General features: G+C 35.6%; 11 protein-coding genes across 11 annotated transcripts; 4 read left to right on the top strand and 7 right to left on the bottom strand. All coding sequences in view use genetic code 12, as the record gives it.

The window, feature by feature from the left end:
- Positions 1 to 1,446: 1,446 nt before the first annotated feature.
- DEHA2B02376g (DEHA2B02376p) lies at positions 1,447 to 3,108 on the bottom strand (the record flags this gene model as incomplete). Its single annotated transcript, XM_457071.1, has 1 exon — positions 1,447 to 3,108. One exon carries the CDS (start codon positions 3,106 to 3,108, stop codon positions 1,447 to 1,449), a length of 1,662 nt encoding a protein of 553 aa, XP_457071.2.
- A 933-nt stretch (positions 3,109 to 4,041) lies between these two features.
- DEHA2B02398g (DEHA2B02398p) lies at positions 4,042 to 4,227 on the top strand (the record flags this gene model as incomplete). Its single annotated transcript, XM_457072.1, has 1 exon — positions 4,042 to 4,227. One exon carries the CDS (start codon positions 4,042 to 4,044, stop codon positions 4,225 to 4,227), a length of 186 nt encoding a protein of 61 aa, XP_457072.1.
- A 549-nt stretch (positions 4,228 to 4,776) lies between these two features.
- Positions 4,777 to 6,027, top strand: DEHA2B02420g (DEHA2B02420p; the record flags this gene model as incomplete). The annotated part of the gene is made up of 1 exon (XM_457073.1): positions 4,777 to 6,027. The coding sequence occupies one exon, from the start codon at positions 4,777 to 4,779 to the stop codon at positions 6,025 to 6,027; it is 1,251 nt and encodes a 416-aa protein (XP_457073.1).
- Positions 6,028 to 6,130: 103 nt separating this feature from the next.
- DEHA2B02442g (DEHA2B02442p) lies at positions 6,131 to 9,478 on the bottom strand (the record flags this gene model as incomplete). Its single annotated transcript, XM_457074.1, has 1 exon — positions 6,131 to 9,478. One exon carries the CDS (start codon positions 9,476 to 9,478, stop codon positions 6,131 to 6,133), a length of 3,348 nt encoding a protein of 1,115 aa, XP_457074.2.
- A 394-nt stretch (positions 9,479 to 9,872) lies between these two features.
- On the bottom strand, positions 9,873 to 11,417 carry DEHA2B02464g (DEHA2B02464p; the record flags this gene model as incomplete). Its single annotated transcript, XM_457075.1, has 1 exon — positions 9,873 to 11,417. The coding sequence occupies one exon, from the start codon at positions 11,415 to 11,417 to the stop codon at positions 9,873 to 9,875; it is 1,545 nt and encodes a 514-aa protein (XP_457075.2).
- A 128-nt stretch (positions 11,418 to 11,545) lies between these two features.
- Positions 11,546 to 12,916, top strand: DEHA2B02486g (DEHA2B02486p; the record flags this gene model as incomplete). The annotated part of the gene is made up of 1 exon (XM_457076.1): positions 11,546 to 12,916. One exon carries the CDS (start codon positions 11,546 to 11,548, stop codon positions 12,914 to 12,916), a length of 1,371 nt encoding a protein of 456 aa, XP_457076.2.
- Positions 12,917 to 13,080: 164 nt separating this feature from the next.
- DEHA2B02508g (DEHA2B02508p) lies at positions 13,081 to 15,147 on the top strand (the record flags this gene model as incomplete). Its single annotated transcript, XM_457077.1, has 1 exon — positions 13,081 to 15,147. The coding sequence occupies one exon, from the start codon at positions 13,081 to 13,083 to the stop codon at positions 15,145 to 15,147; it is 2,067 nt and encodes a 688-aa protein (XP_457077.2).
- A 253-nt stretch (positions 15,148 to 15,400) lies between these two features.
- On the bottom strand, positions 15,401 to 19,201 carry DEHA2B02530g (DEHA2B02530p; the record flags this gene model as incomplete). Its single annotated transcript, XM_457078.1, has 1 exon — positions 15,401 to 19,201. The coding sequence occupies one exon, from the start codon at positions 19,199 to 19,201 to the stop codon at positions 15,401 to 15,403; it is 3,801 nt and encodes a 1,266-aa protein (XP_457078.2).
- Positions 19,202 to 19,474: 273 nt separating this feature from the next.
- Positions 19,475 to 20,083, bottom strand: DEHA2B02552g (DEHA2B02552p; the record flags this gene model as incomplete). Its single annotated transcript, XM_457079.1, has 1 exon — positions 19,475 to 20,083. The coding sequence occupies one exon, from the start codon at positions 20,081 to 20,083 to the stop codon at positions 19,475 to 19,477; it is 609 nt and encodes a 202-aa protein (XP_457079.1).
- Positions 20,084 to 20,378: 295 nt separating this feature from the next.
- On the bottom strand, positions 20,379 to 23,621 carry DEHA2B02574g (DEHA2B02574p; the record flags this gene model as incomplete). Its single annotated transcript, XM_457080.1, has 1 exon — positions 20,379 to 23,621. The coding sequence occupies one exon, from the start codon at positions 23,619 to 23,621 to the stop codon at positions 20,379 to 20,381; it is 3,243 nt and encodes a 1,080-aa protein (XP_457080.1).
- An 809-nt stretch (positions 23,622 to 24,430) lies between these two features.
- Positions 24,431 to 25,447, bottom strand: DEHA2B02596g (DEHA2B02596p; the record flags this gene model as incomplete). Its single annotated transcript, XM_457081.1, has 1 exon — positions 24,431 to 25,447. The coding sequence occupies one exon, from the start codon at positions 25,445 to 25,447 to the stop codon at positions 24,431 to 24,433; it is 1,017 nt and encodes a 338-aa protein (XP_457081.1).
- Between the last annotated feature and the right edge of the window lie 170 nt (positions 25,448 to 25,617).

Raw genomic sequence — 25,617 nt, forward strand, 5'->3', positions numbered from 1 at the left:
TTACCTTAAACATCTTAGCCTGACATTTATCGTTTTATAGGTCACTAACTAGCCCCCGTAGTAACGAGTGGGATAATAATTTTGAAAAGTTAGATAATTTATCTGCGTCTAATCAGGACATCTGGTGATGGCGTACCATTTTATTATTATATACTGATCCGAGCACGCTACCCTATTATACAAGGTAGCAAATGAACCAAGTGCGTACTAATGACTTAGGTTTCGAATTAAAAATAAATAAATATTAAAATAAAAATGATGAGCCAGTATTTGTTTGGAATAGATAATATTGTTTCATAATAATAATATGGACTTATCAATCCCACTAACTATTTTGAGAATATTTAGGTACGATTGAGTATTTTGTAGAATTATCAGTCACTATCCAACCCAATAACCCGCATAATACCCCGTACTCCTAACTCCAGAACCCAAAAAATTGCCAGTTATATTGTTTCAAGCCACTAAAATCGGGTGGCTCATACTGTCTCCAAAGTGATACTATTCGTTATTAATATACCCACCTAACAACGATATTCCGTAGATCATTTTCCCGTGTAATTGAAACATTATTTGTTTTGTAGTTTCGTAGACAATGGATTGTTTAATTACGAAGCAATTTTTTGGGCTCGCACCATTATCAGTGATGCAGCCACGAGGATCGGACCTAAATTAGCTTCAAGTTTGGCACCCAAAATTAACCGATTCAGCTTAGATAATAATCAGTCAGCCGTGGCATGTATACGGAATTATACTTCTCGTGGGTGTAAACCTTCAACAATATTTATATAGGATGATATTCTCAAGTTTTTTGTTATCAGTGAGTCAACACATAGTAATATAGATTTGTTTCACAATTAGCGTCTTATTTACACAACAATTGTTGAGATTACTAGGTTCTAGATATTAGTACATTCGTTTTCCAAAGAGGCAGTACCGATATAAGTTTAGTACATAAGCAAATAATACTATAAAGCTATACTATAGCTACAAGCACATAAAGCTATAGAGTAATAATTCAAGCAAGTCAATTGATAGGGTGAGAATTGGGTGCCAATTGAGTAGATATAGTATAGGACGAAGGTTATAAATCGAAGAAACATGTTTCGCTCACTCAAATACAAGAATATTAAAAGAAGGATGAAGAGAATCGCATTGGGAAATTTTGAGGAATACGAGTACCAGAATAAGATCCACTACCGCGATTTGGTTTCGTTTGTTTGAAGGGAGGTTTGCCAACAGGTGATCTTGGGAACATTGTTGGTCATGGGTTGTTTGCGGGTTTAGGCTATTTATACACGAGCATCGTAGCAGCAGCTAATTTTGGTTTAATTATGTATATTATTATGTATGTGCGATAGATATACGTGCTAAAGTTCGAGAGTTGTAGTATTAGTTGTATGAGTACATACATGCGATATATAGGAGAGATAAAATACAAAATGCTCATAATAAAGGCTGGAAGTTGGGCAATGCTGGAGGTGGTGGAGGGGGGTCATTGAAATTAGCCTTATCCATACGGGATAGGTTGTTCAATGGGCCTGGTAGTACCGATCTATTTTGGTAGGGTGGAGGAAGAATTATCTTTGTGTCCAGATATTTATTGGATCTAATGGTGGATGTTATTTCGTAGATGGGGATTGTCTGTGCTGCCTGAGTAACAAGTTCTAGCTCTACCTTCTCCTGTGTTCTAAATAGGGTTTCAAGGTCAGAGTCCGAGTTTATCCTGGTTCCATCTTTTATATTGAGGAGGTTGATGGTCGTCTGATTACTGTTAGCAGACAATTTGAACGCACTCTTGGCGTTTTCTATCAATTCTAATAGCTTTGGTGGCGCTGAATTGGTGGTAGGATATGTGAACTCTAGAACTGATGATAAGAACTTCAACGTAACTGCCTTAGTTGTGTTATGTATGTCCTGCTTCTTCATTTCAGTCGCTACCGCTGCCAATGAGTTCAATTGGTTTAAAGAATCTGAATACATGGGTATGCATGTTTTGCTTGATTTGTGCTCTTCACCATTGAATACTGTAGAATGCTGCGATATTAATGGATAGTCTTGTAATATACTATAGTATAGGCACTCACTTAACGGGAGCATGATATTATCGAAACCAAAGTCCTTGACACAGGATCCTAATAAGGTGAATAGTGACAACGAAGCAATGTCATCGGAAAGAAGATAATTCGTAGTCGTTGACGTATCTAATTCTTTATAAAATTTGGAAAGATATGATTCTTGATTCAATTTCGATCTTAAATACTCAATCAGAGTTTCATTAGAGTTCGTAAATGACTTTTCTAAGACATAAACCACGCAGCACGATATAATACTCTTGCCCATGATTTCAAGATTTTCATTTCGCTTCGACGTGGACTCCGAACATGTCTTTGACTTCTCAATATAATGTAAAAGTATTCTCCTTGCGGACGAATTAAGGGGGCTCTTAATACTCGCCTTGAAGCTCAAGTTAGATATAGGTGGTAGAACAGGAGGACTATTGTTTATCCTTGGTTGTATCATGGTGTCAATGGCCAAACGAGATTTATCAAAGATCGTAAACTTTTTGCTCCTGGAATAGTTCATGTCATGAACATCTTCTTGAGAATCAGAGTTAAACCGTGCAATCTCCGATAAAAACTTCTGAGACCCCGTATCTGGTGTAGTCTCCGAATTATCCCGTTGGAAGTACTGTTCACTCGGCGAATTTTCAGTAGTATGCATATCAGGCGAAATGGACCTGGAGTACGAATGTGGGTATTCTTCATCCAGTCTGCGTCTTTTATCCCCATTGTCCATTTCACTTCCTCTTTTAGTTTTGGAAGATCTCTTCCTATTTCTTCTTACACTCTGTACTGCAGCCCTCACCAACTTATCAAAATCTCGGAAATACTCCGGCGAGTAGTTGAACTCAACCCTCAATGCATCTGCGACATTCTTGATCAGTTCTTCTTGTTCGGATGCTTTTTTGGAACTCAAATCCAAAGTATCTATAAGCTCAAGTCTTCGAGCTGAAAATCGTTTCCACAATCTTTCATCCAAAAAATTTAGCCTAGCTCTAATAGCATGTGTAACACCTATTCGTTTTGTCTGACTTTCATTGGACATATTGTAGCATATCACCAATATAAGCCTTTATTATTCAAAATGACTATGATGATTCACCTGTTGATGACCGATGATTCAAATATATTTTCTCGAGACTAATTGGTTAAGGAGCGCGGTATATAGATCGTTGACGTCGAAGTGCCGTTCAAAATGTTATAAATGTTCACTGTTGATTGTCGATTTGACCTGTAGTTGTAGATGCCACAGAGTGAATGGAGCTGTATCTTGAGACGTATTTATTAGGTTTTGTAGTGACTCAATTAGTATTCAATTGAGTCAATGTTGACTGTGAGTCAGCTGTATTCGCGTACAATGACTAAGACCAATAGTCATAGTCTTAGAATAGACACTACTTTGAAAGGCCATTAGTAGGCTATGTACATCACTGATTGTATATTTGGTCGAATGATAGTCAGTTAAGTGGATTCATATTTGGTCGAAATGAATGTAAGTTTGACTAAAAATGAATCAAACCAGATAGACTGGCCTTTTTCTAATACTATGAATGACGCCGAAAACTTACAAAACCAAACTTTAGATAAATGTTTATCATAATACACTATAGATAATATAGAGCTGACATTTATCCTATGCTGTGCTGATGTACATAGGTGTTCAACATCTCAAAGTTCATATTCTTTTTGAGCAGTGAGAAGATGTTCAATCTTGTAGGTAAGCTATACATTCAGAGACTAAAATCTGAAGATTACAAACTAAAGTTGTAATTATCATAGCTAGCGCATAATTTGTTCAACCTATATAAGGTTTCGTGATGCTGAATGTGTTAGTGATGCTCGTTTAGTTTCAATTGAAAGACATACATATGTGGTGCATAGTTTAATACATTGTCTGCTGATTACGTGAATGTAGTAACATTGACAATGACTATCTATACATTCGGTATATTTTTTCTTTGCAAGACTATGGCACTTGATGTACTCTTCATCTTCCTTGGAATTGTCAGTATTGAGAGAGTATTGGGATAAAGACGGTAATCATACACATAAAGGGCCAATGCTAACAAATACTTCCTGTGAACCTGGCTCAGTCCACACTGGGAGCGCAAAGCGAGCTTGTAAGAACAATCCGATCACTATTGCCGGTTTCATGTTGAATTGAGTTTATTGTTTTTACTTAGCTTTAGAATCGTTAACCGCTTAGGTGCGACCTAATATTAAAACTCAAGATTTCATAATTGTGCATCTTCAGTACATCAAAATCATTTTGACTATTTTCAGTGTAATACCACCATTATTCTCCTATGTCTTTAGTTGATTGCCGACCCATAGCTGAACTCTTAGATTGATTTGGAAGTACGTAAAGAATTAATGCGGTGATCATAAGCGTTAAATATTGGCACAATAAATACACCAGCAGAATTGGCACGCGGCTAATATCATTCTAATTCTCTTATACCATGCATACCTTCATTCAGATAGAGCATATCAAAAGTATAGTGACTAATAGTTGAGAGCTAAATCATTGGATAAAAATCTTCAAATATGACTCATCCCAATTAGGCAATTGAAATGCCCATTAGGCGCGCTTATCGACAAGTATATAAGGGCTGGACGTTTTCCTAATAAAATTTTCATGTAATACTTTTTCTTTCTAGAATATAGAATTAGTGTTATTTTACGTTAATCAGTTACATATTATTATAAAAGAATGTCTAAAGGTAAGGTTTGTTTGGCATACTCAGGTGGTTTAGATACCTCAGTCATTTTGGCTTGGTTATTGGAAGAAGGATATGAAGTTATCGCTTATTTGGCTAACATTGGTCAAGAGGAAGACTTCGAAGAAGCCGAAAGAAAGGCTTTAGCAATTGGTGCCACCAAGTTTGTTGTTGTTGATGTCAGAAAGGAATTCGTTGAACAAGTTTGTTTCCCAGCTATCCAAACTAACGCTATTTACGAGAATGTCTACTTATTAGGTACTTCGTTAGCTAGACCAGTTATTGCTCAAGCTCACATCAAGGTTGCTGAAGAAAACGGATGTTTTGCTGTTTCTCACGGTTGTACTGGTAAGGGTAACGATCAAGTTAGATTTGAATTAGCTTTTTATGCATTGAAACCAGATGTTACTGTTATTGCTCCATGGAGAGACCCAGACTTTTTCAACAGATTTGCAGGTAGAAAAGATTTATTAGAATATGCTGGTTCTAAGAACATCCCAGTTGCTCAAACCAAGGCTAAGCCATGGTCAACCGACGAAAACTTGGCCCATATTTCCTTCGAAGCTGGTATTTTAGAAGATCCTGATACCACTCCACCTAAGGATATGTGGAAATTGACTGTCGACCCACTCGATGCTCCAGATACCCCAGAAGATTTCTCTGTTTACTTTGAAAAAGGTATACCAAAGAAATTGATCTTAGATGGTGGTAAGAAGGTCATTACTGAACCAGTCGAATTGTTTACTGAAGCTAACGCTTTAGCCAGAAGAAATGGTGTCGGTAGAATTGATATTGTTGAGAACAGATTCATTGGTATCAAATCTAGAGGTTGTTATGAAACTCCTGGTTTGACCATTTTAAGATCTGCACACATTGATTTGGAAGGTTTGACTCTTGATCGTGAAGTCCGTGCCATTAGAGATCAATTTGTTACCACTACTTACTCCAAATTATTGTACAATGGTATGTACTTTACACCAGAATGTGAGTATGTTAGAACCATGATTGACCCATCCCAAAAGACCGTAAATGGTGTTGTCAGAGCTAGAGCTTACAAGGGATCCTTGTCTATTTTAGGTAGATCTTCTGATACTGAAAAGTTATATGACGAAACCGAATCATCTATGGACGAATTAACTGGCTTTTCCCCAGAAGACACATCCGGATTTATTGCCGTTCAATCCATTAGAATCAAAAAATATGGTGAAGCAGTTAGAGAAAAGGGTAATACATTATCTTTATAATTGTTGCACTCGACTAACTATAAAGATAATTAAATAGGGAATCTAAAATAGGTAAATAATTAATACATTGTAAAAAGTACTTAAAAATATGCTATTCTTCAATTTAATCAGCAGTCCAGTACTCATTTTCGTATTCATCGTCGAATACGGTATAATCAAAATCGTACTTTTCTCCAACCAAAGATTTGATAATAATTATTGATTCATCAAGACGTCTGTAGATCATATGTGCTAATAATAACGCAACGATATTACATTGGCCATCAGCACTGAATAATTTTTCGTAATCCAAATTTCTTACCATTGAATCATGCAAACTTTCACCTTCATCGACAGTATATTCCTTTTCAGTATTCGGTTCTAGATTATAAAACCGCTCACTTAAAGATATTTTTTCAGTTCCCCATTTTGATCTTAGTAAATCCAAATGTTGTATAGAAAGATTTGCTTGAGTGATTTTAGGTAATGCGGTTTTAGATCTTAATGAACCAGCACCCATATGCGTCATAGAGAAGACATTAGCAGTCATAGAAGGACTTGTCCATCCCATTCTGCCCATTATAATAGGTACCCAAAATTCTGGTTCATCAATTTGGTCGAATATTGATTGAAGCATAACATACAATTGAACAACATCAGTAATCAACGTCTGTAATCTAACATATTTTGATGCAGGCCAATCACCCGCTATAGGGATTTCGTACTGAAGCGGTCCAATAATTCGTGTAATACTCGCAAGCTTCAATAAGGCCGTACGAAATTTTTCTAGAGTTTCATCGTGCCTCCTTAAAATATGGATATTATGGTTCTCTAATCTTCCTAACGCAAATCTGGATACATCACAATGAAGTAGTCCTACCTGTTCTAATGCTTGGGCCAATATTTTTCTAATTACAACCTTACTAGTAGAAACCCTTGGAAAACAACTAGCCAAGACACTAATAGCTATTCCAACAGTTACACTAACATGCCTCTTCCAAGCAGCTGTAAAACCATATCCAATATTACCCGTAGCTTGTGGATGATTCCCATCTAGCCAACTTGTCCCCATAATCAAAACAACGGTAACACAAAAAAGAATTGTCGGAACAAGATTTAAATGAACTGAAAAATGTCTGAAGAAACATAAATAGAAAAAGAGAAATCCAGTAACTACACAATACCCATAGTAATTACCGGTACCATTACCTGCGGAGATATACCACGCAACCATTCCAACTATACCCGCTGCAAATCCATAGAAAAATCTCGCAATAATACCATAAATGGCTTCACCAACGTATTCGGAAACTGTAAGACAACACACAACAGGAACCCACATCAATCTATTATTATAATACCATTCAGCTGTAGTCCTACAAAAAGCAGGAATACAACAAACCGTAACAAGCCCACTGGCCCTTATCCAAAACCAAAGATGCTTGTTTAAAAGTAGGTTGTAAAATGAAACACACTTTATACCGAAAATTTGGTATACATGCGACGGTGGAAATGCATCAGCGTCTCTGATAGAAACTTCACTTTTCCAGAAGCTAGATTCATGTTCATCTGGTGCTCCATCTGCTATGGTGCTGTTGATATAACGAGCTGAATCTCTAACCGACGAAGTGAACGGTGTTATAAGACTTGGAGCTGGTCTACTTTTGTCAATAGAAAGGAACAAGTCAATCATTCTAATTATTGCTTTAGACTGATCTTTGGCTAAATTTAGAAACAACGTAGCTTGACTAATAAGACATAATAAAACGTCTTCATTTCTAGTCGTTCCTTGCATTAGTTTTTCGATTCTCTTATGATCGCTCCACTTTTCTAATTCGTTTTTCAATCTTCTTTTTGCATCTAATAAACTCTCTTTACGTTCTTGTTGCCTTTGTTTATGTTTTTCATGACTTCCAGGAATAATTATAGTATAGGTCCTAAACTTATTTGCTTCAGTTAACCATGTCGCAACAGATTCAAGCCCAATATCTACGGCTTCTAAGACCGATATAAAATGTGCAGTAATAAAACGAGCCACAATATCTAAGTCTTTTAAAGTCAAATCATCTTCTGCATCTGACGAATAAATTCTATTTCTTAAAAGTTTAATCCGGCGACTGTTTTCGTACTCTCCAACAGACCTATATGATTGCTGTAGAGCTGTAAAAAGCTTTGAGTGTCCGGTTATCTTCTTACGGTTATATGAAGATGTACTGCTTGCCCTGCTGCGACCCAATCCCCTAATGTTATCAGATACAACATCTAGCCTCTCATAAAGTAATTGGTAAAAATATTCGTAACCTGCCGATAAATTAATTAAGTTCTTGAGTAAGTACCTGAATTCTCCAGCATCCCCAGCATCAAGTCTACCAAATGAAATTTCATATTTTATTGTACTTGCTAAAACTTCAAGCTGGGAAATATTATTTCTAAAGTTTGTGATTTCTTTGGAATACTTTTCGAAATTCGAAAAGTCAGGCCCAGATGGTCTCAATGTCTTCATGAAGTTAATATTGTTTTTAGTTGCTTTATTTAAACCGCTCAAGATTTTCGATGAACCATTGAAATATAAGAAGCTTGAAGTGGTAGGAAATATCAAAATGGATGTGACAATTTTGGTTAAAAATGCAATTCCCATAGGTTTTATAATAGTATAACCAATCACCTTAGGCATGAATACAGGGAAATACACATAGTAATTAGTAAGAACGATCAACGAGATAATACCTGCCACGAATCCTGGTCTTATCAAAGGATGTAATCTTAATGTCATGCCATACATGGTTAAACCAATCATCAAGCAGAATACAAATATAACTGTGCACCTGGTGGTCAAAAATCTTCCTGTGAATATCTGAGGAGTCATACATGTCAGTATATTCTCTGCGGTACATGAACCATCTTGAATAAGCAACTTGATCAAATCTTCGGGTGTTATCGAACCTCGTAATCGGTTGGTAATTAATAAGGCTATAGTAGCAAATAGCCATGAAACCATCACATAAGAGAAGCAAAGGATACTTAGGAAAACATTGAGGACTATCAGGGTCCCACCAGCAGCGATGATGAACCCTACTATCTGCATCAAGTATGCAGCATTTCCAATCCAATTACCACTTTTCGGTATAACCATCAATATAACCGTCACCCAAAGCTGGACCCATGTCCTAGAGACAACCTTAAACGATTCATAATCCAAATGGTCAAGAAAGTACGCCGGACGTACTATCTTAACAAATTTCCTCCATGCTGTTTGTTTTTTATCTGGTATTTCCGATTCTATTGGCTTCTTTGTATCACTTTCATCATAAATATTAGCTGGTTTGTCTTCATAATTATATGCTGGTTCACTTATATTTTCCTCATTAATATGTGTACTACGGGTGCGGTGCAGTTCCACATATGCAATAGGATCAACCTCACTGCTACTATCCGTGATACTTTCATCACTACTATAAACAGTTCTGGCCATAATATGCTGTTAACATTTTATATGTTTACCCTTCAAACCAATATATGTAAATAAAATGAAAATTCCATATACTGCATGAGGGTCAAAAAAATTAATATGACGGAGTATTACTCCGAAGAAATGTGCCGTTAGACATAGCCATATGATTCATGAGTACAGGAATAGAAGGAGATGGATGTACCGATGATAACACTTGTATATTCTGTTGGTCTTAAAAATGGAAAATTACGTAAATGGGACATAATTGATGGCGAATGTAGCTATCTATATGTAGTTTGTACTTAGATAGAGATAACTTCGATTAATGCAATTGAAGCGTATTGGGTAAATATCCAAGAGCATTGAAAACAATATTTACAATATAAGTGAGTCAATAGGTTTGAAACATTGTAATTTATGGTGATAATTCATCTAGCCAGGATTGTAACTTTGCTAAATACCCAGGTATGTCTTTGCCAATAAGACCAGCAGGAATGGTGTTTCTAGCCACTTTATTGATCTTACTTGATTCGTAATGCGATTGTAAGTGAGAAACAAGACAACTGAGGGTTTTGTATTGTACGGATTGGTCTGGCTGGGGCTCGTCTTTTACGGCATGAGTTTCAGTTTTGGTATGAACTTCACCTCTGGAATGTGCTTCACTTTTGATATGTGCTTCATTTTTGATATGTGCATCTTGCCCAAGGTCCTTGAGAAATTGTGACTTGTTGTTATAATAGTACCAGCTCGTAAGCCAGAGCACCCTATTGAACATTGGAAATCTAAATTTTGCTGGAACTCTTGTTACTTTTTCGATTTCATAGATGCGCAAATGCATGGAGAGATCCATAAGAGTTAGAAAGTTACCTCCTATTACTAACGAGTCTTCTGGTGTGAAAACAGCATGTATCCAGCCACTAGGAATTATGAACAAGTCACCAGGACTTAGGGTCACCTTGAACCCACCTGAAGGCGTACAGCCTTTACCTTTGAATGCTTTGGTGAAATCGCCAAACCACATATAGTTTTGGTCGGGCTGAAGGCACCACGATGTATAAATATCGAGATTTTGCTCTGTTGGAGGATACATCAAGAATGTTTTAGACCCCGAACATACAGTGTAATAAACTGATGTTCCACTGAAATCTATATGGAAGTCTGTGAACGAGCCCGTGACAGACATGAGACAGTATTTGGTGACCTTAGGTCTAGGTGATTTATCATTCCAAACTTTATCAACTAAATCCATATCTCTTACAATCCTAGGACGTCTGAAGGATTTACCAAAGCTATCGACGTCAGAAATTTCTAGCGAGATAACGTTCCGTATTCTATCACGACTTAGTTCATCTGTGTTGTAATAATCTCTCCATTTTCCCAAGTTCCACCCTGGATTTACACCTTGCTGTGTAAGAACATCCATTACGTCTAGCGGCGTATCATCACCAACTTCATTAGCTATATAGTCGATTGTAATTTCTTTTCCCTCTATTGGTAATTTCATATCGACTATATCAAGATCTGCCCGAGGTATCAATACTGGTCTTGTAAGACGTGTATCTAATGCATAATCAGCAGTAATATCCTTCCGGAAGTCTATGTATGGGTTAATTTTATCGTCTATTTCATTAGCATTCACTTCGAATGAGAGAAACTTATCTACATGAGGATGCAGTGATTTATCAACGGCAAAAACATCACCGTCATTTAACGCAACATAATCAATCTGTACCTTTGATCTTTTCAGTTTCCTTTTGGGTATAGATGGTCCGTGGCTTTTAGAACATCCTTCACAATGATATGAATGCAAATTATTTACCTCAATTTTAGGTATCTTTAGACAAGAAGCGTGAAACCATTGGTTACAAATATCACATTGAAGCCAGGCTATATTATTGAACGTTGTAGAATCCTCTAATGGACTCTCCACACATATAGGACAAGTATCTATATCTGGCATACTTCAAATTTATGTTTAGCTGTAAAATTAATCATACTCGAATTATCATTTGAGTCACATTATTAAAATCGACTTATCAAAAATCAGATTTTGGTCTTCTTACATCAATTTACATCACATATTCAGACATGCTTCTAAATAATAGGCACATACTCAGGAGTACAGGCAGAAGATGTCTTGTGAACACAATCAGCTTTAATGGTCGTAGAAATAAGACAATTGGATCTTATCGGTTTTCATCTACTCCATCCAAAGGTTCGGGGTTGACATCTGCATCAGCAGTACAGACTATGCAAGAACAACAGGAAATTTTCTTAAAGAGTTATAAGATAAGATCATCATTGGAACGTCTCATTTATCATTATGCCCAAATTCCGTTGACAACCATTAGTTTAGATGGGCTCTGTGAACAATCAAAGGATTTATCCTCATCATCTATATTACAATATGCGAGAGATACGGTAGAATCATTACTAACATATAACGCTAGAAGAATTAGGGAGTTTAGGAATTTGCCGTATTTAGTCGTTTTGAATCCATCTATATCAGAATCGTATAGTATTTACTTAGAAACGATGCATTCCTTGATAACCGCATCTTTGAATCTTCCCACTACGTTAGAGGAGAATGAAAAGTTTTGTAACGATGTGCTCAGTGTGTTTATTGATGCTCATGCTGACACATTGCCCAGCATTTCAAAAGGATTCGATGAAGTCTCTAGATTCTTGGGGGTGGAACAGATAAAGCAGTTTTTGGATCAACATTTGAAAGAGAGGATTTGTATGAGACTTGTTGCACACCAGCATATAGAACTATCCAATACTTTGAGAGACTCTTCAAATTTTGCCGAAGGCAGTAAGTATAATGGGGTTATTAAACAGTTAGATATTCCCACTGTGATCAATAAGAGTGCAGAATTGGTGAATGATATTTGCTTGATGAAATACGACCAATCTGTGAAGCTTGAAATCGATACAAACCTATACCCACCCAACTATTGGAGTGGTAAGTCTCCTGAATTGGATCCAAAATCAAACACAGATAACTACATTTTCCCATACATTGAGTATCATCTCGATTATATTCTAATGGAATTGTTTAAAAACTCTTTCAGAGCCCACATAGAGAACAATGTGCTTGATCCTGTCAGAGTAACAATTTCAATCTCGAAGGATCCCGCGTATCTTGAGTTACGTATACGTGATAAAGGTAAAGGGATCAGACCTGCTACCTTAGACCATATGTTCGATTATTCGTTTTCGACATATGAATCTAATGAAGGAGAGAGTTTTAAGACTTTAAATGTACCACCAGGATTGGGCGGTAATACCATAGCTGGTATTGGTTACGGTTTACCTTTACTGAAGAACTATGTTGAAATATTTAATGACACGTTATCACCTAACACCGATGGTGAGGTCAAAACTAAGGGTCTGTTAACTGTACAGAGTTACTACGGATGGGGTACTGACGTCTATCTCAAAATTGTAGGTTCTTAGTTTCTTTAGAAATGGTTATAGTTTTTACATACACAATAGTAGTACTTAATCCACGCTCGCTTTTTTTCTTGTCACTATCATCGCAAAGGGTGGACATTTAATTGCTGATCAAATACATGATACTTAAAGCTATAATACATCTCTAAACAATTGGTACTAGATTCATGTACGATTCGTTCGCTAGTTATCCGCATAATTACTATACTAAAAGTGATGATGAGACAGAAATTCCTCCAACTACTTTTCCTGGTGAAAATTTGTTGACCAAGGACCATTTGCTAGAACAATTGCAGCCAATATTAATCATCAGTGATCCATCCGAATGTAACAATAACTTAAGTCTTTTTATGAAGTTAATCGTTGAGAATATATATGACCAAAATGAAGAAACTACACATAATTATCAAAAATTATCATCTTATGCACTTAAATTGTTGACCCTGAATTTATTTATCAAGAACTACGAATTGTGCCTCGGTAAAATATTAGGATTATTGGCAGCTTTAAGTCGGGACACATTGTGCTCAAGTGAAGGTATCGATGAAGATGTGAAGTTTGAAATCGAGTCATTACGGGAGTTCATTTGCATTATTTTACTTTTACTTTTGAAGTTGACTAATAGCCCAGGAGAGAAGAGCGAAAGATCAAAAATATTGGAAACAGTCGATAGAAATGAGTTGTACGAGATCTTGTCCGACCTTGGAATTATACCTATCATCGCTAATGTTATAACAAATCATATTGTGACCACCGATAAATCTAAATCCCCGTTCTTGTTATTGAAATTTGGTGGGGATATTATATTTGAATATCTCTACAATTGTGAATTATTGTCTGATGTCGAGTTTAATAGTTTGACTAGCGAGACCAACTTAATCCCTACCATTATTAAGCATTTACTAACAAACGACGATTTTGATAATTATGATACTGATGCTGACGATTGGGAGGGTGAAAATAAACTATTTATATATGAGGAGTTTAAGTTATTGTTACTCATCAATGAACAATATTTGATGAAATCATATTCGTCCAAAGAATCAAAAAATAAAGTTTTTGATGGCTTAATGATGGGAGATGCTCATCTATCCTCAGAAAATTCACAACCAAGTAATAAACAGATTAATGGGTTTATCAACTTGTTGATTTATTACATTAATCGTGAGGAGTCTCAAATTATTAAAATCCTTATCTTAAAATTCTTATACCTTATATTTACAACTTCCTACACTGCAAAATTGTTTTATTTGAACGACCTAAAGATTTTGTTGGATATAATCATTCGTGAATTGAACAATCTAGACTATAGTGGGAATGCGAATGGAATATTGATTGTCACATATTTAAAAGTTTTGTATCCTTTGTTGATGTTCTCTCAATTAAGTGAATTGCCCGAAGGTTATAAGAATGAAGGTATATTAGAAATTTTGAGAAACTTGGTTCTTAATTCTGAGTCAGGTAATCGTAAGACAACTGAAATTTCTGAAGCAACCGACGAAAACCAAGCAGATATTATTGCAAAGCTATCATTACGGTGTATGTCTATACCTTGGTTGAGGAAGCCACAATTGAGTAAGAGAAAAAACCAAGACAACCCTAACTTGATAAATAACGTTTATGGAAAGTTATCTGCTGCTTCCTCTTCATCATCCTTGAATTCGAAACTGAGCTTTGTGGGAAAACGTTCTGAATTGTACGAGAGTTCTGATATTTCAAGTGAATCGCTTGGTAAGGCCTTCACCCGAATTGCATCCGTCAGAACTTCAGTAAGAAGCGACTATCATAAGCATGCACTAGTGCATAACGAAAACGACCAAGTGGGCCCAAACGGTCTGAAGAGCTCTTATGTCGAAAATAACCATAATATTTTCTTAGATAATGATTTTAAGTCATTATCAATTAATACCACGGAAGATTTTGCTAATTCTCCTTGGATTCCAATATCAGATGAGTCGAATTTGCTAGATTTACCAAAAGAATATTTAAAAGATGAGCCAGTACAGCCCTTAAAAAGACCAGAGTCTGCATCATCCTCAATTAAGTCAGATTCGAGTCTAGCACAAAAGGCATCAAAGAAGAAGGCACCGCCACCACCTCTTCCACCGAAAAGTTTCCTGCCGAAACCTAATCATATACATTTCGAAAAGAGATCTCAATCACAAACACCACCACCACCACCACCTCCTCCTCCTCCAAGACGCAGGCGTTTGTTACATCTATGTGAGCATTAATTGTATTATTATATTGCATCATTTTATTAATATAGTTCAGTCTATTACAGCTTTAATATACAATTCTAATAATTTATTTAATCTAAGTATTTTCTTGTAAAATAAGCTTTTGGAATTGGTCTAAAAATAATATACGAGACTGGTAGTTTGTTCTAATACTATTATTTGACTTGGCTTATATATATATATATGCACATGTATATTACTTTCCTATTTAATATCTTTAAGTGAATGACTTGCTTGAAAACGGTCACTACATGGTTATATCATCTTTAAAGCTTAATATATCATCGAACCTTAAACCGTTGATCTCAGTTCTTGTATATGAATCTAACTCTTTGTTGACGATATCTTCATCTTCATGATCTGCTAGGTCACTTGCAGCCACTAGAATTAACCCACGGGATCTAATTAAGGGGATTAGTTTAGGAACAAAATTTAATAAATGAATTGACGCGATTAGCCCAATCAAGTTATTATTAATGGTGAAATTAACTGCCTCCTTAATAGACCTGATAGTTATTTCCTGACCACAACTAAAATCTTTACTATCCAAAGATTTAGACTCACTATCTTCATCTTCATTTGATGGTTTTTGATTCATTAAAAGACCATTCGCAGACCTAGGTTCGAATATGCCTTTCTTACTATTATAAGAAATTCCATTCATACTCAAGAATACGGGATAATTAGGTTGTTTCCAATTAATAATTTTGCAAATCAACGAATTTGAAGACAAGAAAATAATCGACCTACCGTTACCTGATGAGTTTTTAACCTTCTGGGATCTTATATGATTGAATACATCATTCAAGGTGAAATCAATAAAATTGTTTAAATTCTGTTGAATATTGCCAACGAATGGTAAGTTTTCTAACTCATATGATGATGGAAATATCAATTCTAAGTTCAAATTAATATCAACATTCAAAATATCCAAAAACATATTCAAAGGGAAATAAATTATTTTTAATAATTTCTTGATTAACGAAATGTCTTTGGTTGTCATTTTGGACAAATCGCTTATAACCTTCTTATAATCAAAAAGGCTATCTGTGATTGAACTCAATTGTTCCAACGACAAGTTTGGCAAATACAAGTCAATAAATTCAGTAACTGCTATTGACCACTGTGGACAAACAATGGGTGTACCGTCGTTTAATAGACATATTCTAATCCTTAGATATTCTCCTGATAAGGATGTTGATGTAACAAAGGAAGAAGAAATAGAACCGGCTCCTAAATCAACCGCCGAAGCTAATGGATTATTGTTACTATTATTGTTATGGTTGCCATTGTTATTACCACCTTTGGCTGCATTAATATTTGAAGGTGATAAAAAGTTATTAGGCGACAATCCTCCAGCTGCATTAAGTTTCAAATTTGTTCTTGTTTTCACGAAACTTGTGGACGATTTCCAATACGTATCAAACTTTGAAGTTTCAAGCAAGTTTCCAGAAAATGGGTAAATAACTTGGTAATTAAATTTCAATTGTCCAACATTCCTTAACCTTAAATCGAACAACGGCAATTGAATGGAATTAACTTCTGGCGATGAAGTATCTATTTTTGAAAAGGTTATCGCTGTGGTCTTAGCAATGAGTCTCGTACCGAATTTTGGAAATATTTCAAAATCAATCTTGAATTCGTGTAATGATTCAACATCAGCTTGAAAAATACAGTTATTATTGGCTTTTGTATCATCTGCTACTGGCAACAATATATTCCGCGGAACAATATCTGATATATTGGACGTAAGCGTTATTCTTCCAGGTTTCATATCCGCAGCAGAATTGAATAAATTAATAAAGTCCGAGTCCTTCGGGAATATCAATTCAATTAAAACTTTCTGTTCCAAGAAGTTGTGACCATACCTCCTCAATGGTAAAATAGGTGGTGGTAATTGGAGATCTGGAATAGAGTCAATATTTTTATCAATATTTCCACTATCTTCCGAATCCTCTTCATCCGACATCTCCATATCAAGTGTAGCAGAATTATCAGCAGGTGCTGTTCCATAATCCTCTATGCCCTTTTTCCCATCCTCTGAATACATTTCAGAATTGAGAGTACCAGAACTTTTAACATTTGGAAGTCTGCCACAAATATCGTTGTAGTAACTTAAGAGCTCGTTCAAAACACTAATATGACCTTCGATTACACAGTAGTATAAAACATTATAACCATCTTCATCAAGAAGATCCAATTTGGCACCTGACTTCACTAATTCTTGGGTTGTTTTCACATGGCCCTCCAGAGCAGCATAAAAAAGCGGCGTCCATTTATTTAAGCCATCAAATTCATTCACTCTAGATCCATAATGAATCAATAATTTAATCAATTTGTAATGTCCTGATCTTGAAATAACATGTAATGGCAATAACCCTTCAACATCTTGTTGATTAATCAATTTATCGTTTGGTTGACTTTTAGATAATAAATATTCTAAAATCCTATAATCACCAAACTTACAGGCGTAGTTAATAGGAAGATATTGCAATTTGCTTTCATCAGATTTTGGATGACAATTACTTCCCATCTGAACTAACTTTTGAATTACATCAAAGTTCCCATGCTTAATAGCCAATAATAAGGCTGACATCGATTCGTTGTCCAAATCATCAATATGGTCTTTTGGAAAAAACAGCGAAATTAAATTAATCAAATCAAGTCTACTATTCTGAGCAGCGTAATGAAGGCAATTTCTACCATTAAAGTCTTTACAGACAAGCAACTGTTCACGAGTCTTTTTGGATGAATTATTCATAATATAATTTACTATCGAGGTTCTGGAATGGTTTATACTATCAGTGGAATTTATAACCTTTACTCCATTGTTTATAACAACATGATGATGGCTTTCGTGTGTAGACGCAGGAGGAATAGAACAACATTCATGAATAATATTCTTATTGTTATTGAAGTCATCGCTTATAAAAGCAAAATCAAGGTCGTAATTAATTAAATTCAAGAATGCTTCTAAGAATGAATCTGATATTTTTAAATTAGTTATAGCTAGCAAAAAAATCTTGGATAATTTGTATTTGACAATTTGATCTAAGTTTGATGAAGACAGGTTCTTAGATGAAGATCTAACCTTGTCTATCCACCGTGATAATAATGATAAATCAGGATCTTTAATTGTCGCCACGTTAACAAAAGTAGTGTACAATTCATCTACTTCATTATTCTGTAAATTGATAACAGAGTTGTTTCTTAATGACAGAAAATTAATCGAACTAATAGAACCATTCCTTTCAATATTGGAAGCATCATGGGATAATTGACTCACATTCGTATTTGAGCTTGTTCTTGATAAGGCTTGAATTATTTGTTGTGTATCATTTGATTGGTTTGTATTCACAAAATTATTGATTGACGTATAATCTCCATCTAAAATAGATTCTAAATCAAATAGGGATTGTGTGACTAAATCACTTAACTCGTTAATTTCATTTTTATGGAACACTGGCTGCACGCTAACTGCTGTCAGGATAAATAGTTCTTTTGTATGTGACTTTGATCTCTTATCCCACTTTTTCACGACTTTCAGAAATCCAGTTTCATTTAATTCTATAAATTGTTGCAATCTTATGAGGTCTTGGTGTATTTTCTTGAAATTTTGATACAAATTCAAATACGAAATTGAATTTCTAAAATTAGCATTAGAAGAGCCAGATGAAGAGCCTCCAGATGTATTACTATTTCCAATCTGTACGTACTCTTTAGACTTTAAAAGTAGTTCATTCTTCTTCATCACTAACAAATCCAAGGTGACAGCTAAATTGGCTTGTTTTTCCAAATAGAACGAATTGACCTTATCTAACTCTCTTTCCACTCTAAAAAAAAATGATGCCTTATTCTCTTTCAATGCCTGCTGGACCTCTTGTGATGTAGCTGATACTACTCCGCTAATACTGTTTGTAGAACTATTTTGATTGGCAGGAACAGCTAATTTCTTGATAAGTTTCTTCAAACCCTTATAGTCTATAAAATGCCCGGAATACTCTGGAAGCTCTAATTGCCTTGAGGCAAGATATTTCCCAAACTTCATTTTGGAATCCTTGTGGCCTAAAATTTGCTGTAATAGTAGATATACCTCAGTATTTAATCATATATGCCTATATATTTTCCATCATTAACCAAAACCGTTTATTGTCTCTCCCACGTGGAGATACACGTCCTACATCATTACTGAAAAATTATGTACTACGATAAGACTTATTAATACTTGATTATTTATTGCACAAGTAATAGATATATATCTACATATCTATACAAAAGTGATTTATATAATGAATAAAACGAATAACTACCGCCTGTAGAATTATTTGGTTTCCTTGGCCTTGTCAAATTGTTCTTTAAACTTGTCAGCATTTTCCTTGTTACCAAATCTAATAGCTAAGGTTTGTGCTTCTGGTTCACCTTCGGCAACATCTGCAGTGACGTTGTAAACCCATGATCTGTCAGAACCAATGTTAGCCTTTAACTCGTATTCTGGAGCAATTAAGTGGTTGGCACAAACCTTCAAAGTCTTGTCTCTTCTCATTAAAATACGGGTCTTACCAGATTCCTTGTGCTTCAAGAACTTGACATCTCCCGTTCCTCTTTCTTTCCATTCCTTGGTGTCGGCGTGGAATCTGAACAACTTGGCACGGACCTTATATAAAACATCTTCATTCTCTTCGTTGGTCTTAACATCGACTTTTTCTAATTGCACCAATGGTTCAAAGTGAACATCGACTTCTTCTTCATCGGCCTTATCGTCTTCCTTTTCTTCATCCTTGGATTCCTTTTTATCTTCCTTCTTGGTTTCATCTGAGTCTTCCTTCTTGGCTTCCTTCTTGGCTCCAAACATAGAAAAAACGTTGGAACTTGGAGGTTGTGGAGCAGAAGCGTTCTCTTCTGTCTTTGGGGCGGTTGCTTCAGACGACATCTCTCTTTATTATTATTCGAATTGTTTGTTATCTATATGGTTTGGATCTGGTGTCGATTCACTTTTTAAGTCGATTATCCACCACAAACTACAACGTTACACAAAGATAATTCGATGACAACGTCGACTGCCGTATTAAGTAATAAATACAGAATTTTATTCACAGTATATGGCTATTTTTTAAACGAATATAACAAAATATAAACTCTATGGACAATTGCAACTGAAAAACAGCAGATAAGCAGCAAATCACAGTTGAAATAATAAAGGCGGAACTAAATAGATATACATTACATTATTCGTCGTCCATTTCTGATGGTTTAATCAAACCACCCACCTGTAAGTCTTTTTCTCTTTGTAATTTGTTTTGTTCCTGTTTTTCAATCTCTTTATCTTCCGCAAATAAGTAATCGGTTGGATCGCCTCCGAATTCCTTGATTTGAATCAAGAAATCTCTCAATGTTGCTTTAAACTTGTTCAAGTCCTTGTAAACTGAGGTTAACACATTCAAGAAGTTGACTAATTGTTCCTTTTGCAAGTTGTCGAACGCAGATATTAATAATTGCGCTAAGTATTGCTTCAAGAAATCTGAATTTGACGTGCCTTCGGGAGCTTGCTCGTGTGTGTATAATGGAGCCTGGATGACGTTGTCCTCGACTAAATGAATTAATTGTGCTAATAATTGGGACTGGTATCTGAATCCAGACTTATGATCTGGTTGGGTGAAAACATAGAAAGTATCGGATAAGATTTGGAAATAAAAGTTTTCGTAGAATGCTTTGGTAAATGGTGTATCACCTAACTTTTCAACGTTTTCAATTAATTCTAATGTTAATGATAAACCATTATCTTCAACTTCTCTGTTGTTATGCTTAAAAGCCCACAATGCAGCATTAATCAATGATTGGAATGCATCACCCGATAATTGCAATAATGCCTGGAACGATTTTGAATTGATTTCCTTCAATAACTTATAAAATTCAATTCTATGCTCAGGGTATTCGACAAAATCATTCTTGATCATATCTAATGTACATTCAAAAACCTTTTGTAAGATCAACACCACTCCTTCTGGGATCATATGGCCAACCTTTGAGATTAATGCAGTCATACAGTTTAAAACTTCTGCATCACGAGCATCAGGAACATTCGAGCTATAATCCTCTAAAACGGCCCCAAATAATGGTTGTGCTAAATCCCTTACTATTTCTTCGAGATTGTCAGCTTGGTTGATGTAAGTCTCGACCATTTTCAAGATTTCTTTCTTAATTGTTCTCAAACCTCTAACCTTTGGGGTTTTAGTAGCTATCAAACCGTCCTTAGCAACAAAATCAGAGATCATCGTACTGACAGCTTTGTATAATGATAACATATCGACATACATTAATCCCAATTGTGAATAGAAACCAGGTCCTAATGCTTTACAAACGGAGACGTTAGTTTTAATGATGTTGGCGATAATTTTAACAGTTTCTGTGTTAGTCAATAATTCTGGGTCCTTTCCAGCTTGTTGAACAATTGCGCTCCATGCCATATTTGGTAAAGCCATTAATTCACCTAATAATTTATCTCTTGCATCTTTTGATGTTTGCGCGCTTACTATTATACCACATGCTTCATAAAATGTATGAACCTGTTGTGGCTGTAAATCTTCAGTGATTTGTTGAATGTTTCTAATGATCTCGATAATAAACGGCTCTCTTTCTTGTTGTTGAACGGCCACAAAATGCTTCTTACATTTATGTGTAATTTTAATAAAGGTATCACAAGCCATATCTTGAACACCTTCATGAGTTTCATGCATAAACTCGAACAACTTATTAACCACTGTTTTCAAGAACTTCCAGTGCGCCTTTAAGAACCTAGGATATTGTCCGACGATATACATAATATTTGATGCAACAACAGCTTTGTTATCCTTGCCTCTTTTCATTTCAGTCAATGACAATAAATCCTTAATAACGGACACCAAGAAACGCTTCTCCATATCCTCATTCATGGTACCTGAAATCGAACCAATGGCCCAACACAAAGTGTTAATATTTTGCCACGACCATTCAGATTCATCGATTTGCCTGGCCAATTTTTCACTCATAATTTGCTCAGTATCAACAACATCCAAATGAGTTAAATAAACCAAGACTTCTCTCATGGACTTATATAATTGAATGGTATCACTCTCTTTTACGAACTCTCTGACGATTTCCCCTTCGTCGTTCTCAACAATTAAAACTTCTTCAGGTCTAACCATAGACTCAATCATAACCAATCTTAATTTGGATAAAATTGATGTATACATATGCTCTCTTAATGGGAATTTTGCTAATACAGCAGGGTCTGGAGCTCCACCAGACGTAGCTTTTATTGAGCTGGAGTAGCTCAATTGCATTAAAGGCGATAATTCGTTTTGAGGTAATTTTTGAATTTCTTCAAATAATCCGTGAACGAAGTTGCACCAGAAATCTAAACAAGTCTTAAATAATTCTCGTTCCTCAATTCTAGATAACTCAACGAGGTAATGCATCGATGTCAACAATAACTCTCTTAAGGATTCATTTTGTTCTAAAGGCAATAAATGATTGTTTAAAAATGTGCATATGAACATTGCCAAATCTTGCAAGAAAGATTGGTCGTTCGTACTAGCAATTTTGTAAGACTGTTTCAAATTTGTATCTGGAGGGATTATAGAATAAATTTGTTCCATAGTGTCCTTGAAAAAAATTATAAATTTTTCTTCTAACTCTGGTGAGTTCAAGTTGGAGACCTCAGTAAGACATTTCAATGTGATAGTCCTGGTATCAACAGGGTTTAAAAACTTGCCGGTCAATAATTTTAACAAATCAGTTTGAAAAATATAATTAACTGGAATCCATGGAATGTATTTTAATAATGCATTCAACGTGGAAATGATTAAGGAAGACTTGGTAGTCTTATCTAATACTTCATAACATAATTTGAAAATTTCTTCAAACTCTGCTCTCATACTCAATCTTAATGATTTTGCTTTTGCTTGTGTTAATTGATCCTGACTGAAATCAAAAACCTCTTCACTCAATAACTTCAAAATAATCATATTATTTTCACAAACATTGAAACTGGACCTTGAACTCAATACGATTTCTGGTATAAATTGTGGCCAATTATGTGGCCATTCCTGTTTCAAAATTTGAACTAACGTTAAATCAATTTTGTTGATCAATGCCCTCTCGGTTTCAAATATCGTCTCATTGTCACAGAGAGAGATGATCATATTAACGATGAAATTTCTGATGCCAATTCTCTCATCTTCCGGGATGGTCTTCCAGCGATATTGAATCAATTTATTTAAACATGACAACGCAATGTACTTCGACTGGGCGTTGTTTGAATTGGACAAAATTTTATCCGCCCGTGTCCAAGATTCTGCGTTTTCTTGAAATTGACTTAAAACGCTTTGGGCTTCCTTTTGCTCAGCTCCTGAGCCTTTGTAGAAAGTCCCGACTACCTGGTCGAATAAATTGATATCAAGATCCTTCGAAAAGTCAAGAATTGTTTCCATATTATCCGAGTATCCTTAATGTGTCGCGCTTTCTATAATCTTCAATATTACCTTGAATTTAATGTATTTCTTTCTTTCTTACGGTCTGAAGAGAAAGTTAGATCCAACTATCGAAAAATTTATATCGCTTACTTAAGAAATGTTAGTAGCTGAAGTAAAAAAATTTTCTATTCAAGAATTTATAATCAATTAAAAAAGCTTATATGTTCGTATTCAATTGATACTTACTTACCAATTTGAATTAACACAAGTTTTATGACAACCTCTATTTGCTTAATAAGGAATCCTTCCTGTTTGTTTTGCGTTGAGTAAAATTCAAACTTGAAGACATTTTTGTGTAATGATCGGAAATAACACAAACCCGGAAAAAGCTCTATGGTTCCATGCTAAGGTACAACTACTAGTTGCAAAACAACTAGGTGTAATTATATATTACTGTTGGTTCGACGATTGTTACCGTCTTATGATTAGGAGACGAATTTCAGCTACATATGATGTACAATTAAGTATTTGCTCTATTGGTCTATGTTGTTTAGTCTCATTGCTAGAGGCAGTAGGTTGTAGTTATTTAGTTCTCCCACCGAGCCAGCGGAGGAAGCTAATGGATCTCAAGTATGAATATTGATGACATTACCCAATCCTGTCTACAAAGGATGAGATAAGAAAACCCACGAGGCGAAACCTATATTCCAACTCAAACCCGGAGTAGTTGCATGGAAATCAATAGTTTACACGGAAAACTACAAAAAAGTCAGAAAATCGGTTCGAAATAAATATTGTGGTGCATATATAGGGAAGGAGTTACATATCTATTTCTTGATGAATGCAACACCCTTGTCGATGTTACCAGACAATTGTTCGATGGCAACTTCTAATAATTTCTTTTCATCAGCACTGATGTTGTTTAAGATGTCGTACTTGACTTCCTCGATACCGTTAGCACCTAATCTGACTGGCAAGGAGAAGAAATCCAAGTTTTTGACCAACTTCTTGGCTTCAGCGGCACCCTTGATGGAGTCGTCCAAGTTCAAGAAGGTACATTCGACAACTTCTTCACCCTTAGAGGTCAATGCCTTCAAGATGGATTCGGCTAACTTGTAACCGGCGTAAGCCATGGACAAAGTGGCGGAACCAGCACCGTCCTTGGCCTTGACGACTTCATCACCACCGAATTGGACTCTGTTAATCAAAGCCTTCTTGTCTTCTTCCGATAACTTGTCGTAGTACGATTTGGAGTTACCGATAGAGTACAATGGAACAATGGTTTCACCGGAGTGACCACCAATGACGTTGATGTTGAAGTCAGTAGCCTTGGTTTCCTTAGCGTACTTTTGGGAGATGAAAGTGTTGGCTCTGACGATATCCAAGGTAGTAACACCGAATAATCTTTGTGGGTTGTAAACACCGTTCTTCTTTAAGGTTTCGGCAACAATCGGAACAGTGGAGTTGACTGGATTTGAAATGATCAAAACGAAAGCCTTTGGCGCGTTTTCAGCAATTCCTTGGGCCAAGTCTCTAACAATAGAGGCATTGATGTTGAATAAATCATCTCTGGTCATACCTGGCTTTCTTGGGACACCAGCTGGGATGATAACTAAGTCACTACCCTTCAAGGATTCAGCCAATGCTGATTTGTCTTCCCTGGAAGATGGTAAGTGAGAAGATGTGGATGAATTGGAGCAAATGTGAGATAAATCAGCTCCGACACCTGGAACATTGACAACATCGAACAATGACAATTCATCGATCTTTGGGTTTAACTTTAATAATAATGATAATGGTTGACCAATACCACCGGCAGCACCGCAAACTGTAACTTTAACCATTGTGTTTTTTATAATCTATATTGGAAGTATCAATTGAAAATATAAACCTTAATTTACTTAATTAGCAATTGTATTTATATAATTGTATTAGAAGGGACCAATTGAAAAATTCACTGCGAATAAGGGTTATTTATATACGTACACATGTTGGATAATGATTTATGGGGTAG

Source organism: Debaryomyces hansenii (assembly GCF_000006445.2).
Source record: "Debaryomyces hansenii CBS767 chromosome B complete sequence".
Classification (NCBI taxonomy): Eukaryota; Fungi; Ascomycota; class Pichiomycetes; order Serinales; family Debaryomycetaceae; genus Debaryomyces; species Debaryomyces hansenii.